The sequence below is a fragment of the Galeopterus variegatus genome, unplaced genomic scaffold, assembly GCF_000696425.1.
Source record: "Galeopterus variegatus unplaced genomic scaffold, G_variegatus-3.0.2 Scaffold161, whole genome shotgun sequence".
Classification (NCBI taxonomy): Eukaryota; Metazoa; Chordata; class Mammalia; order Dermoptera; family Cynocephalidae; genus Galeopterus; species Galeopterus variegatus.
The window spans coordinates 708,917-722,744 of NW_007726272.1; the positions used below are offsets into that span (position 1 = coordinate 708,917).

Genomic DNA, 13,828 nt, shown 5'->3' on the forward strand with positions numbered 1-13,828 from the left:
AGAAGGTAATCTGGGAACTAGAACCATGACAAAAGCCTTTTAAAATAGCCTCATTACAGGAAGTTTGCTATCCCAAGGTTGCTGTGTGTATGCACACCATGGGTCCTGCAGTGTGGGGCTTGTTTCAAAATACTGTGAATAAGAGCCATTCAGCCGCCATTTCCAGGGTATTTAGAGCACTCCTCAGTTGTTCTCGAAACCTCAGTCCTCATGGTAAAAATCAACTACCTGTAAACAAGTGCCAGGTTTGATTTATTTTTCATTTCTCTTTCAATTTTCATCGCCAACCATGAAGAAGATGCAAACCACCTCTACTCAGGGTCTGGAAAATAGAATGCCCCTTTCTTTTTATTGTTATTTTATTTGAAGATAGGAGTCATAGAGAGAGAAAATGTCGCAGTGTGACCTACAGATTTCCTGAAAGGCAGCAGCACTCCAAGGGACCCCAACTGTGGTGGGGTCATGGGTGAATGATCAAACTTACCTGCGACAGAAGATAGAGAGACACCGGCAGGCTGATTTTCGGTTGTTCTCCTCCCTAGGGGAGGTTGGGGGGGAGAGAGAGAGAGAGAGAGAGAGAGAGAGAGAGAGATCCCAGGTCAAACAAGTGAACAACATGAAATACACAAAGCCAAAAGCCACCTGTGTGAACGAGAGACGCCCTGTCCCCCTGACTTCCTCCACAATCCTAAGGCTGCCCTTTCCTGATGCTGGTCAAAAATCCACTCTGCAAAATACATTTGCAGCCTAATCCCACTCAGTACTGCTGCAAGGCCACCACTTCTCCACCTGAGAAATCTTTCAACACGAGTCATGGATTAGAGGTTGACCCAAGAGCAGAACTTGCTCCTTAAATTACCCAGAATGTTCATTCCCTCCAGGTGGGGCACCAAAAGCCTCAGCAGGAGAGGGCCCCAAAAGGCGTGTTCTTGGAAAGGAATTTTCAAAGCATGGGGGAGGGGCACTCTGGCCTCAAAAAACCCCTTGTTTGTACTGAGCTTCAAGATGCTCCATCTCACGTCAACCTCATGAGGGAGGGTTCTTTAGGACCCTCATATTGCATCCAAAGAAAGGGGCTCAGTGAGCTGGACAGCCTTGTCCAAGGTCGCAGAGTTATGGAAGGGAGGAGGCAGAATCTGAACCCAGGTCTAAACACTCCAATTCCCATGCTTTGTCTATGCTCTCCAGAGCTGCCTCTGGTAGATCTAATTAGGGTTGCAGTTTTCTTTTATTTATAGAAAGAATCCCCATGTTCCATCTCCAGAAAGAAATCTACATCCCCTGGAACACATCTGCAGAGGCCAAAGCCCTGCAGGGTGACCAGCTGCCTCTATCCTGCTCCTGCTGAGACCTCTTCTCTCTTTCTCTCAACCCCTTTAACTCTGGAGAGACCGCATATAGCCTCCCTGAGGCAGCATTTCTCACTCACAGTCACCTGGGGGGCAGGTTAAATATGCGGATTCCTGGGCCCAGCCCAGACCCACTGAACCAGATGAGAGAGGGGGAGAAGGTGTGGAGGAGCTGTATGTCCCCACCCACCATCCCCACAGAGGGCTCTGAGGCTTGCTCGCTGTGGACAAGCACTGCCCTGGGATCCTTCTCCGAGGGCGCTCCATCCCTTCCTGGTCATTCTCTGCAAGTTTGGTTGCTGTCTGGATCTTCTTCAAATCAATTAGTTCTGGCAACTATTAGAAAAAGTGACTGGAGATGAGAACACCTCAGGGAAGAATGCACAGAAACCAAAAACCTAAATTCGTAGAGGCTTCCCGTTTCCTTCCGATGTCAGCCATTACATAAGGAGCCACCCAGTAACTAGTCACTTCCCTTCATATGAATGTACCCTGTCCCTGGGCTCTGTAATACTGACCTCAAAGTGGTCTATGGCTGCCACATCTGCTCTTCACCACAGAAGAGTGAGAATGGTCCAGAACTCTTGAGATCTGTGGGTAACATGGAGAAAACAAAAATAAAAATATATTTTTATAGCAGTTTCCAGACGAGTGTATTATTTTTTGATCAGCCCAAGATACTATCTTTTGTTTTTTCTCCTTTAATAACTTTTAGACTCTGTGCTCCAGGAAGGTAAATATAACATAAGTCTTATTCCCTACTATATTACAGAAACTGCCACATAGATAATTTTTTAGTATGTGTATATGGGGAGGGGGGTATTTTTATTTATTTTTTATTATTAACATATTCATTATTACAAACCATAATTTTTCCTTATGCCCTTTACCTGACTTATCACTCCCCAGTCTCCCTCCTGCCTTACCTCATCTCTAGTATCCTTACGGTTTGTTTTCTCCTGAGAGTTCAATGTTCTTGTTACGGTCTTCTTTATTTGTTTCTTTGTTTCTTTGCTTCCTTCCTTCCTTCCTTCCTTCCTTCCTTCCTTCCTTCCTTCCTTCCTTCCTTCCTTCCTTCCTTCCTTCCTTCCTTCCTCTCTCCTCTCTCTCTCTCTCTCTCTCTCTCTCTCTCTCTCTCTCTCTCTCCCTCCCTCCCTCTCTCTTTCTTTCTTTTTCTTTCTCCTTTTTATTTCTATGTATCTTTCTTTCCTCTTTTCGTAGCACCCAGTTATGATACTAAGTTATGATGAGGGAGGACATGTTGTATTTCTCTTTTTGTGTCTGGCTTATTTCACCTAACATAATTTTCTCCAGGCTCATCCATGTTGTTGCAAATGACAGAATTTCATTCCTCACACACACACACACACACACACACACACACACACACACACACACACACACACACGAGTCTCTCTCTCTCAGGAAATATGAGGATAGGAAAGGAAACCAATGTGCTTTGAAAGGAAGGAATCTCCCTCAGGCTCAAAGCCCCAGTCCTTTGCAGAGTTCAGCCCCATTCAAGGCTACTGTTCTCTCCCCTTTTGAAGACAGCCACAAGCCAGCAGGAGTAATGGGGCCAGGCCCCCCAGACCCACCTTGTCCTGGTTCTCTAGTGAGTACACGTAGAGGGGCAGGAAGAGCCTGTTGAGCAGGTGGTCTGTGAGCACATCGTTGAGAAACTCACAGTTGATGATCAGGATGTCATTGAGATAGTGCAGGTGGTCCAGGTGCTCAGCTACCAGGTCACTCAGTTTCCCCCGATTCCGGTGCCTGCCAAGAGAAAAAACTACCTCAGCCTGAAGACTGAAACTGGGAGCCTAGAAACATATAACCAATGGCCTGAGACTTAGTTTACTGGGGGCACATTCATTCATACAAACTAATATTTGAGCTAGTCTCAAGAGCCACTTGCCCTGGCCCCTGCTGATGAGATAAACAAAGGGAAAATAGATAGGTCCACTGCAATCAATTTCAGGGAACTCCTGGGGTCCTTCACCCTCTGGGGGCCTCAGTACAAGTCACCCCACAACCATAGCCCAAAACAAATGGAGTAAACAGAGCAAAAAACAGCTAAGCACTTTTTCCTTTTTAAAAAAATTATGTAAAGTTTTCTTTTATTTAAAAGATCATTCACCTGGGCCGGCCCGTGGCTCACTCGGGAGAGTGCGGTGCTGATAACACCAAGGCCCCGGGTTCGGATCCCATATAGGGATGGCCGGTTCGCTCACTGGCTGAGCGTGGTGCTGACAACACCGAGTCAGGGGTTAAGATCCCCTTACCGGTCATCTTTTTAAAAAAAAAAAAAAAAAGATCATTCACAAAATACCACATCCATAGATTTACTACAGCTCAACTCTTATAGTAAGCCATTACACAAGAGTAGCCACTGGCCCCTGTAGCAAGATTCCCTCAGCTCCCAAGATAAGCAGTATTAATGGAGCAATAAATCCTCACTAATTAAAATGGCCCAGAGTTCTAAAGAGAAAAGCAGGCCACAGCAGCCGTGACCGACCCACTGGCCCTGACCACATGTGAGACACGGAACAAGGATGAAATGTCCCTTCCCCCAGGCCCCTGCCCCAGAAGCCTCTGTCTCCTTGCAGTTAGCAATAGGCACACTGGTTGGGTCTCCTGGGGGGAGTGAGCTTCACACTCCAGAAGGACAGAATGGAAACAGCTGGTGGGTACACTTTCACCAGTGCCAAAGTGGCATCTGTTACAAAGAGCAATCTAGCTAGAGTGAGACATTTTGTTTGTATTATTATTATTAAAATAATAGTTATTTTAGAAAACAGACAACTGGAGAAGGAAATAAAAGTGAAATCAAAGCCTCCTGAAATCCCACCACTAACAGATATCCACTATTAACATTTTGTGACTTATGACCCTACTGTCTGTTTTTCCACATTTTTATCCCTCCCTAAGTCACATCTAAAATACAAGTGTTACATATCTATCCCTCTAACCATATGTGCTTTAAAAAAACAAGTAAAAACAGAATCAACTTTGCTTCTTTTACATAATTTTAGATAATTATTCCTTATTATACTTTCATAAGATATTTATAACAAATATTTAGTACTTATAGCAAATATTTATAATATATGTATTTGCTATAAATATTTCACAAGCCTAATAGTATAATGAACACCTATGAATCCAACACACTGAGACCTAGAACATTTACACACATTTGACACTTCCTCACTTAATAACATATTATGAGAAGAAATTTTTTTATTAGGATATTTAATGTACTTCACTTTTTAATACTAGATTTAAAAATACCCTATCAAAGAAATGCACACAGATGGGTTTAAAATTCAAATTGCGTTGATAAGCTGATAATGAAAATAGCACCTCCTGGCCCAGCCCTCCCACCCCTCCTACCCCTGCCCCAGAGGAGGCAGTTTGTAACTCTTTCAGTGGTTTCTGCAGATGGTGGACTTCTATTTTGTGACTGAGCCATCCTAGATATTATCTAGTGTCCTTCTGTTATGACAGAACTCCTAGTGTTCCCTCCACCCCTTCCCCAATAGTAGTTATCAGTAACTGGCATGTTGACGTTTGTTGCTTTGTCTCCCACGGATTTGTCACCCCTTTTCCCCTGAGTGATGGAGCCACCAAAGATTACTCAAAGCCCATCTCTTTTGAGCAGTGAGAAGCCCCAGAAAGGGGTTAATATCCCAGGACCCTCAAGAGTGAGGCATCCTTCCATTTGGGAAATTAATACTGAATTGGGGTTTTCTTCCTGCATTTATTCTTCAGCCCAGGAAGTTATAGCAAGAGAACATAGGTGGGGTTATAGTTTAACAATATAGGCTGGTATCTTTCAGTGAAACAAGTCAAATAACATTCCAGTAAGGCAATTAAGTGGTCCTATCAACGAAAGCTTGATCTTAGCAAACATTCCCTTCTTACAGCAATTTCTCAGTATCTTTACATATCAATCAGTAACTTGTCTGTCTTTGAGCCTGCAACCTTGCTGTGCCACAAATCTGTATCTTACAACAGAGACTTTATAGCCTGAGGAAAATTTCCTGTCCTTTGCAAGGTCAATATTTGAAACTGCAAGGCTTTGGAAAACCAGGCCCTGTGAGGTACATTTGCTTTATGAATCCTCTACAGACGTTATCATAACTGTTCACTGCCTAGACAAATAGAGGAGTATGATTCCATTTCCTTCCTTGGAGAACTTTGTTCTTTCTGGAGTTAAGTGCCTCATTGTGTCTCATATCCATGACTGTTCATAACTATAAGGGTTCTTAGTTTCCCAAATGCTCAGTCAGATTTGCCATCTACCTATCCTAGCTTCTTTCTCAATATCAGATCTAACATTCTAGCTAGCTAGCTCCCCTCCCATTGGAGACCTCTTTCCTGAGTCCCTTTAGCATCCTGATTCCATCTAAGTGTACCTCTCATCAGGCCTGGGCAAAGCTGTCAATCTGGGGCAGTGGTTCTCAACTGAGGGTGATTTTGACTTAAAGGGGACATTTGGCAATGTCTGGAGACATTTTTGGTTGTCACGACTGGAAAAGGAGTCCTTGGCATCTACTGGGTAGGCACCAGGGAGGCTGCTAAACATCTTACAATGCACAGGACATTTCCCCACAACAAAGAAGTATCCAGTTCAAAAGGCCAATAGTGCCAAGGTAAAGGAATCCTGCTCTGAAATGTCTACTTACCACTCTGAGGACAGAATCACCATCTTAATCTTTTTTAAAAAAACATATTTATTGAGATATAATTCAAATACCATAAAATTCGCCCATTTAAAGTATACAACTGAATAGTTTTCAGTATATTCAGAGTTATCCAACCATCATTACAATCAATTTTAGAACCTTTTTTCTCCCTCTGCAAAAAGCCCTATACTCATTAGCAGTCACTTCCCATTTCCCCCCGCAATACCCTCCTCATCCTTCACCCCAGACCCAGGAAACTACTAATCTACTCTCTAGGTTTGCCTGTTCTGGGCATTTCATATAAATGGAATCATATGATATGTGGCCCTTTGTGTCTGGCTCCTCTCACTTAGCATCATGTTTCTGAGGCTCATCCACGCCATAGCATATGTCAATACTTCCTTCCTTCTTATTGCCAGATACTACTCCACCGTACAAAGATACCACATTTTGATTAGCCATTCATCAGTTGGCATATCATCTTAATGTTCTGACCAGCTGCCTAGCAGCCCTATTTACGGGTGTACTGTATTCACTTACTTTATCCCCCTCTGGGAAGCATGAGTTGTTTCCAACTTTCCACTGTGATAAACAGGTGGGTAGAATATTTACAGTAGGGAAGTCCATGCTCTGCCAACGCATAAGTCGGTAAGAGCTGTTCTCGTGTTGACTTTCCTCCATGAAAACGGAATTCTCCCCTAACCGTCCTGTCTACCTACTAAGCACCCCGGGGGTGTCACTTACTCCTCGTCAGTCTGCACACAGTTATCAAGTTCGATCACGTGGCTCCCGATGAACCAGACCAAATTGGAGAAGTAAGGGACAGCAGTTTTATCTCTGATATAGTGCAGCATGGCCTGGTTATCCACTAAGAAAATTCACAAAAGAAAAAAAAGTCAAGCTACCAAAAATAACTTGGGGGAGATTAAAAAAAAACCAAAAAACCAAAAACCAAAAAACCACAATGAAAAAGCCCTCTGCTATAACCTAAAATTTTCTGTCTTTCCTGGAAATACTTGAAAATATTTATCTTATTCATAAAACTATACTCATCAAGGCAGTTCTTATGTTATTTTTATAATTAATAAAATATATTAGTTGGGCTAAACATTAATAGAGCATTGGACAGCCTACTTGTCAGCAGTCGATTTAGCTAAACTACGATGAAAATTACTCCATTCTCAAGCAAGTTTCCTGTATTTATATGTAAGGATAAGTTAAGAAAGTAGAAAACCAGAGGTTAATAACTTACATGACACTGGAATAAGGAACACGGGAATCGGCATTGAAGGAAAGGCAAAAAACAGACAACAGTTAGGGTTAGAAGCTGGGAGAGTGAGACAGCTGCTCAGAGGGATAGAGACCTAGGGCAGGAGGCATCTAAACTGAAAGACACACACTAGAAGAGAACAAGAGAAAACAGCGCAGGTGGCAGCAGAACCAACTGCAGCTTGGACAGGGTTGCAAACTCAGAACCCTGCCAGGGTGCCTGGAGGCCCAGTGAGTGAAGCTGCCAGGCCTGGCCTGTGACCAGGGGAACATGGCCCTCAACCCCAAAAGGGGCAGCTGTTTCTCAGTGTCAGCTGACCCCTGCCCCACAGGACTGCGGGCCCAGGATAGCCAAATCTACATCTTTAAGTCAGAAATCCAGATTATTACACAACATCTCCCAATTTTAAAATATTGGCAACTATAAGTTTTTTTCAAAAACCATCTAAGCCAATTAAAACCTGTATGGGACTGGATTCAGCCCTCAGGCCCTCAGTTTGCGACCTCTGGATGGGTCCATCCAACTGGGCTCTTAGAAAGGTTCTTAAATTTAATGCAATCCCAGAACTAGGCTGGAGTGAGTCCCTGAGGAGCCCCCCTTCCCCCACTCCTCAAATTGGGGTCATCTCAAGTATTAACATCTTGACTCATGAAGGTCAAAGCCCTTTAATGCCTGAGAAAATGGAATTCCAGCTCCACTGTGCTGACTACAGGGGAAATAACAAGGCATTGGGCAAAGAATTTCCAAGGAATCGCCTTGCAGGGACAACTGCAGTTCAGGAAACTTCTGGCTGGCCAGCCTTTTGTGTCAGTGCAGACAGAGAGCTGTGGAAGAGCTTTCTCCTGGTGGCAATGTTTTGGGCATAAAGCACATTTTAAGAGAAAGGGGAGGAATTTGCTAGTGCCGTGCTGGGGTTTATAGCTGACTGGAAATACAATATTGCCCCCTGCTGTTCCATGGTAAGAAATGCTTTTGTACATTAAAGATAAAATACTTATAGCTGTATTGAAGTATATTTTATAAGTGTAAACAAAGAAATTAAAATCTAACATTTAAAAGACAATTTAGCTTTATTTAACTTTATTCAGTTCTAACATGGCCACTCCAAATCCCACATGTGCCTCTCCTATAACACTGCTACTTCTGTGTAGCAGCACCAAGCATGACTTGAACACACATGGAAAATGCAGTGGTACGAAGATTTAAATGCCGGGCCAGCCAAATGTTCAATGACTACAAACCTTTCACGAGACAAGCAACCATGGCTTATAATGAATGAGCTCCCCGGTCACTCTGGGAAAACTGTCTGCATAGACACACAGGATCAAGCACTTGCTGCCAAGCTAGAAATCAGCTGAGGCATGACCTCGTAAGGAAACTTACCTTTATACACATTCAAAGTTATGGTTCTTACGGCAATTCTAACCATGCTTTCAGGGTGATTGAAAAATTTGATGGCTTCTGTGTACAGGGCAAAGTCATTGGTGTGCTAAAACAAAAGAAGTACCAAAAATGAGTTACAAACCTGTAAGGCAGGCCTTCTCCACCCCAGCTTTCTGAATTCCATTAGACACTTCAGTAAGACCAAAAAAATGTTGCTGATGTGAGCCTAAAGCCATGGTTCACTCCGGTGGGGAATGTGAAAAGGCATGGGGAGGTGAGGCCACGGAAAAGAGAAGGGTCCAGATAATTGCAGACCTGGGTTCATGACCTGTTCTTCCACTTCTAAGCTGTGTGATGCAATATTTGTAAGCCTCTGTTTCTTCATCTATAAAATGGGGATAATAATACCCATTTCATGATTGTTAGGATTACATGAGATCATTTCTGGTCCAGTGCCTACCCCAGCACCTGATACCTAATAAGCACTCAAGAACAATGCTAGTTATTAGCTGCCACTTCAACTAATTAAAAAGTAAAGTTTTACTAAATTCAGAGTCTCTCTCAGCTACTACATTTTCTGTTTGGAAATATATAAACGTGTAAAATATCATCATGAACGAAGAAGGTCCCAGCAGTCTTCTGGATGATGAGAATGGATCAAACAGTTCAGAACCACAGAAATCCACTGTCCCAGCCTAAAGAAGAAAGGACACCAGGAGCTAGACCTAGAGCCACACAGTGGCATGCTCTGCTGCCCCCCTGTGGCTAATTTCCCTGTGGAAAATTAGGATTCAGGATCCAGATTTGTGGGTGCCTACAGCAGTGCAGGAGAGAGAATGAGGGCATAGGTAAGAAGCAACCATAAATTCCAGACCAGCCCCTCCAGGCTGGCTGTGGAAGTGAGGGCTCGAAGTGACAACTGTCTAATAAAGACAACGCCATTTTTTTTTCCTTTTTGTCTTTTTTCGTGACCGGTAACGGGATCGCAACTCTCGGTGTTGCGCCCGTACCGCGACCAGCAACGGGATCGCAACCCTCGGTGTCGTGCCCACACCACGCTCAGCCAGCAAGCAGACTGGTCTCTATATGGGATCCGAACCCTCAGCGGGAGCGCCGCCACGCTCCCAAGTGCCGCACTCAACCGAGTGCGCCACCGGGCCGGCCCAAGACAACGCCATTTTGATGACTAGAAATCAAGTATGCACCTAACAAGTGGCAACTATACTGGCTCATATAAGAGGAAACCAAGCCCCTTTAAAAAAATGAGGCTCCTGCCATGCCTCTGATGATAAGCAGGGTGTTCTTCCAGAAAAGCATCACTCCAGCCCCAGAATCCCAGTGCTCTGCCCATGCAGCTGGGTGCACAGATGCCTAGCTGCACCTGAGTGGAGGGAGAATCTGGTCATCTCTCTGGTCTGAACTCTGCAGTTAGGTTTTCTGCCACCTGAGAGATCCTTTGGGAAAATGCTGACATCATCCATCTATACTCTGGATATATTTATTTAGCACCTACTACATGTCAGGTATTGGGCTACACAATGTTAATTTTTCAAGTTGTCACACATTTTGTGGTTGACAGCTAGTATTTCTTCCCTTTCAAGCCAGTTCTTTTCCACTACTAATCTAAACAATAAAAATCAAGGTTCAGGCTGCTGGGTAGGGCTTAAGTTTGGGGATGTGGTAGATGAAAAGGAAATATGGAATTAAAAAAAAAAAAGGTTCAGGCTGCTGTTGCCACATAATAAAGGGACAGCTGGATGGATTTTGCCCATACTCAGAGATTATGTTTGGGACTATAGTCTGACTTCAAATATAGGCTGTGCAGTGCTGGGACTACCACTCAGAAGGCACCTGCCACACAAACAGCATGTGTGCAGTAGCCAGCCACCAAGGTGGCCCCCAAGGACCCACACCTCTTGTATTCATCTGCTGTGTCGTCCTCTACCACACTGAGTCAGGGCTGGTCTCTGTGACCTAAAGAATATGGCGAAGCTAATGTGTGACTTCTGAGGCTGGGCCATAAAGGACATCACGGTTTGCCTTGGTGTCTTGGATCACTCACTCTGGATGAAGCCAGCCACTAAGCAGTGACGAAACTCCAGCAGCCCCATGAAGAGGCCCATGGAAAGGGGATCCACAGCCTCCTGCCAAGAGCCAGCACCAAGAAGCCACCCATGTGAGTGTACCACCTTGGAAGCAGATCCTCCAGCCCCAGTCCAGCCTTTAGATGACTATAGCCTCCAAAGAGAACAAACCAGAACTGCCCTGCAAGGCCCATTCCAAATTCCAGACACACTGTGAGAAAAATGTGACAAAATTCCGACGAGTGAGACTGGAGGGGAAATCTGGTGGGAAGCTTCTGGGAAAATTTTTTTGGAAGTTAAAAAGTAACACAAGGAGGGAAGTGATCTCATCAGGCATTTCAGCAGCAGCATGGGAGCATGTGATGTCTGGAGCTGCTGCAGCCATCCTGTGACCATGAGGGGTTGAATGTGAGGACAGATGCCAACTGTACGCAAAACAAGAAGATGGAAAAGTCTGGACCATTGATGATGTAGCTGAGCCACAGGATGAACCAGCCCCAGCACAGTCAGCATTTGTACCTTCTGGTACATGAGACAAACTGACTTTATTGCTCAAGCTCCTTTGAATTGTGAGAGTAGCAATTCATTTAAGTTGTTAATAATTTTCCCAAAGAATACCAGGAACATTAGCTTGTAAAGAACAGCAATGTCTAGGGTTTTAGGAAGCCAAGTACACATGAGATGCTTTGAAGACATTATCTCAATTAATTCAATCCCTGAAAACCCCACAAGGTATATATGCTCACCCCTGTTTCTCAGACAAGGAGATTGAGGCTCAGGGAGTGACTGGGACTTTGCTAAGGTCACGCAGCAAGGAAGTGGCAAGGCCAGGCCTCACCAGAGTTCCTGTTTTTCCCACAGGGTAACACTACCTCAAGACAACTTCCGACACTTCTCTTCCCTACCAAGTATAATGCTCTCAGCACAAACTAAATTTTACATTAAAAATAGAAAGGTAATTTGTTGAATAAAAAAAACCTTTTTCTTTTAAAGAATGCCAAAGTCAACCAGTGTTGCTGTGAAAATTACGACTGCAAAGCACATAAGCTCTTTGTAAATGGACAGAAGACCACCTATATCTAAGGTGATACACTGACTGGCATAGCTTTACACCCAAGGTGCCCCTCTGGCAATTACTCACCTCATTGTAAAAAAAATGGACAGTGTGGTTGTTGAGTTTTAACGAAAGCGTTTTCAGGAACGATATATAATATGCCATAATCTCCTCATCGGAAAAGTCAAATTTATGGACAATGATTGAATTTACATAGTTATTAGAGAGCAAATAATCTAGAGGGGAAAAAAAAAAAACAAAGCAAAACAGACAGGTTAACTCATGCTGGAGGAAATATAAGCAAAGGACATCAGGTAACAAGCAGATGACCACGTTAATGTTCTTGAATCGGTTAAGCTTTGGGTTGTTGGGATTAAACAAACTAACACAGAGCTTAACCTTTAACCAGCACAGAAATCACCTATTATGCATAGTCACTAGATAGTCAAAGTCAATGCCAGAGAAAAGCCCTTCCCCACCTCCCACACCAAATAGAAATAAACACTCAAACATTTCATCTGTATTGCTGGAAGTTCAACAAGGAGCCGGAGGTGGGGAAGATTAGTCGGTGTGTGGGCATTCTCACTAACCACCCACGGATGGGAGTAAAAAGCTGCCCCATTTTGCCACCAAAAATCACACTATTATCCCTGAATACCACAAAGGGTTACACATGATTTCTCTCCTCCTTATATAGCAACATGATTTCATAAAGGTCAATTTATGCCAAACTCCTTACTACATGCCCAGCACTGGGCTGAGTGCTTTACATTATAATTAATCATCACGACAATTTTACAGAGGGCTCATTCTTCCCAATTTGCAGATGAGTAAAAAGAGCTCCGAAAGGTTGATTAACTTGCCTGAGGACACAGAGATAGCAAGTCACAGTGAAGGGACTCAAATTCAGGTCTGCTGCCATAGCCTGTGTTTGTCACACACCAATGGGGCCGACAATGAAAACTGTGCACAAGAGGCCTGCAAGGCTGCCCACACATGCTCGTGTTGGGAGGCTCTGGGTTCAACTGTGGACTTGAACCCATACTGCTCATGTCAGATCTCACCTGTGCTGCTTGCTAGCTGTGTGGCCCTGGGCAAGCTGCTTCCCCTCCCCACTCCCCGGTTTCCTTGTCTAGAAACAGTAACAGTGCCTTCCTTGCAGGGCTGTTGTAGGAGTTAGAGGAGACAATGCACAAAAGCCCGCAGGACAGACGGGACACAGAGTAAGTCCTTGACATGTTAACTGCATTATTCTTACTGCTACTATTGGGAGATTCACAACCTCAGCTACCATATTCCCAGGACTGAACGCAGTTGCTCCTGGGTGAGCAGGAAATAAACCTTTAAGTTATTTGGAGCCGTCAAAGTACCTAATTTAAGTCAATCAAAGTATTACTGAACAGTCTGTCAATGACACCAAGAGCCATCCAGGAGCTTGGGACCATGACAGAGGCCATGGCGTGGGTCCATGGCTGGGTCCTCCTCAGAAGCCAGTTCTCTGGGAAAGCCACTGTGTTCAGAAAAGTCACTGTGCATTCTCTGAGCAGGCTTGGTAGAGAGGCCATGAAGTCTGTAGTCTCAGAAGACCAATTTTCAAGATCTCCTGATTATAACAACTCCTGAGGCAGCACTTGAGGCCTGCTCCATGGGAGAACAGTGGGTCTGGGGTGGGATCCTAAGAATCTTAATGTTTTTTAAAATGAGGTCACATGTATCACATATCCTAGTGCTGGATATATGTGTAAATATATATGTATTTTAAGTACATGTATGTATGTTTGTAACATACACATATAGACCTCACAGACCTTAGGTGTCCAGCTTGATGATTTTTTACATATAATCTACACCGTGTAAGCACTGCCCAGATCAGATGGAGCACACTTCCAGCTCTCCAGGTTCCTGCACGCCCCTGCCCAGTCAGTATCCCCTCCCAAAGGCAACCCCTATTCTAACTTCTATCACCAAAGACTCATTCTGCCTGTTCTTGAACTTCGTAC

General features: G+C 44.1%; 1 protein-coding gene across 2 annotated transcripts in view; it reads right to left on the reverse strand.

Annotated features, from left to right (window-relative positions):
• CLEC16A (C-type lectin domain family 16, member A) overlaps positions 1–13,828 on the reverse strand; it is a 213,042-nt gene that overhangs the window by 181,057 nt on the left and 18,157 nt on the right. Inside the window, exons 4-9 of one of the 2 annotated variants that reach the window (XM_008593737.1) lie at positions 11,916–12,064; positions 8,691–8,796; positions 7,290–7,295; positions 6,782–6,905; positions 2,948–3,122; positions 485–538 (exon numbers count right to left, since the gene is read on the reverse strand). In XM_008593737.1, the coding sequence (XP_008591959.1) occupies positions 485–538; positions 2,948–3,122; positions 6,782–6,905; positions 7,290–7,295; positions 8,691–8,796; positions 11,916–12,064 (614 nt within the window). The remainder of the gene's footprint in view (positions 1–484; positions 539–2,947; positions 3,123–6,781; positions 6,906–7,289; positions 7,296–8,690; positions 8,797–11,915; positions 12,065–13,828) is intronic. The other variant, XM_008593744.1, reaches the window with a different exon arrangement.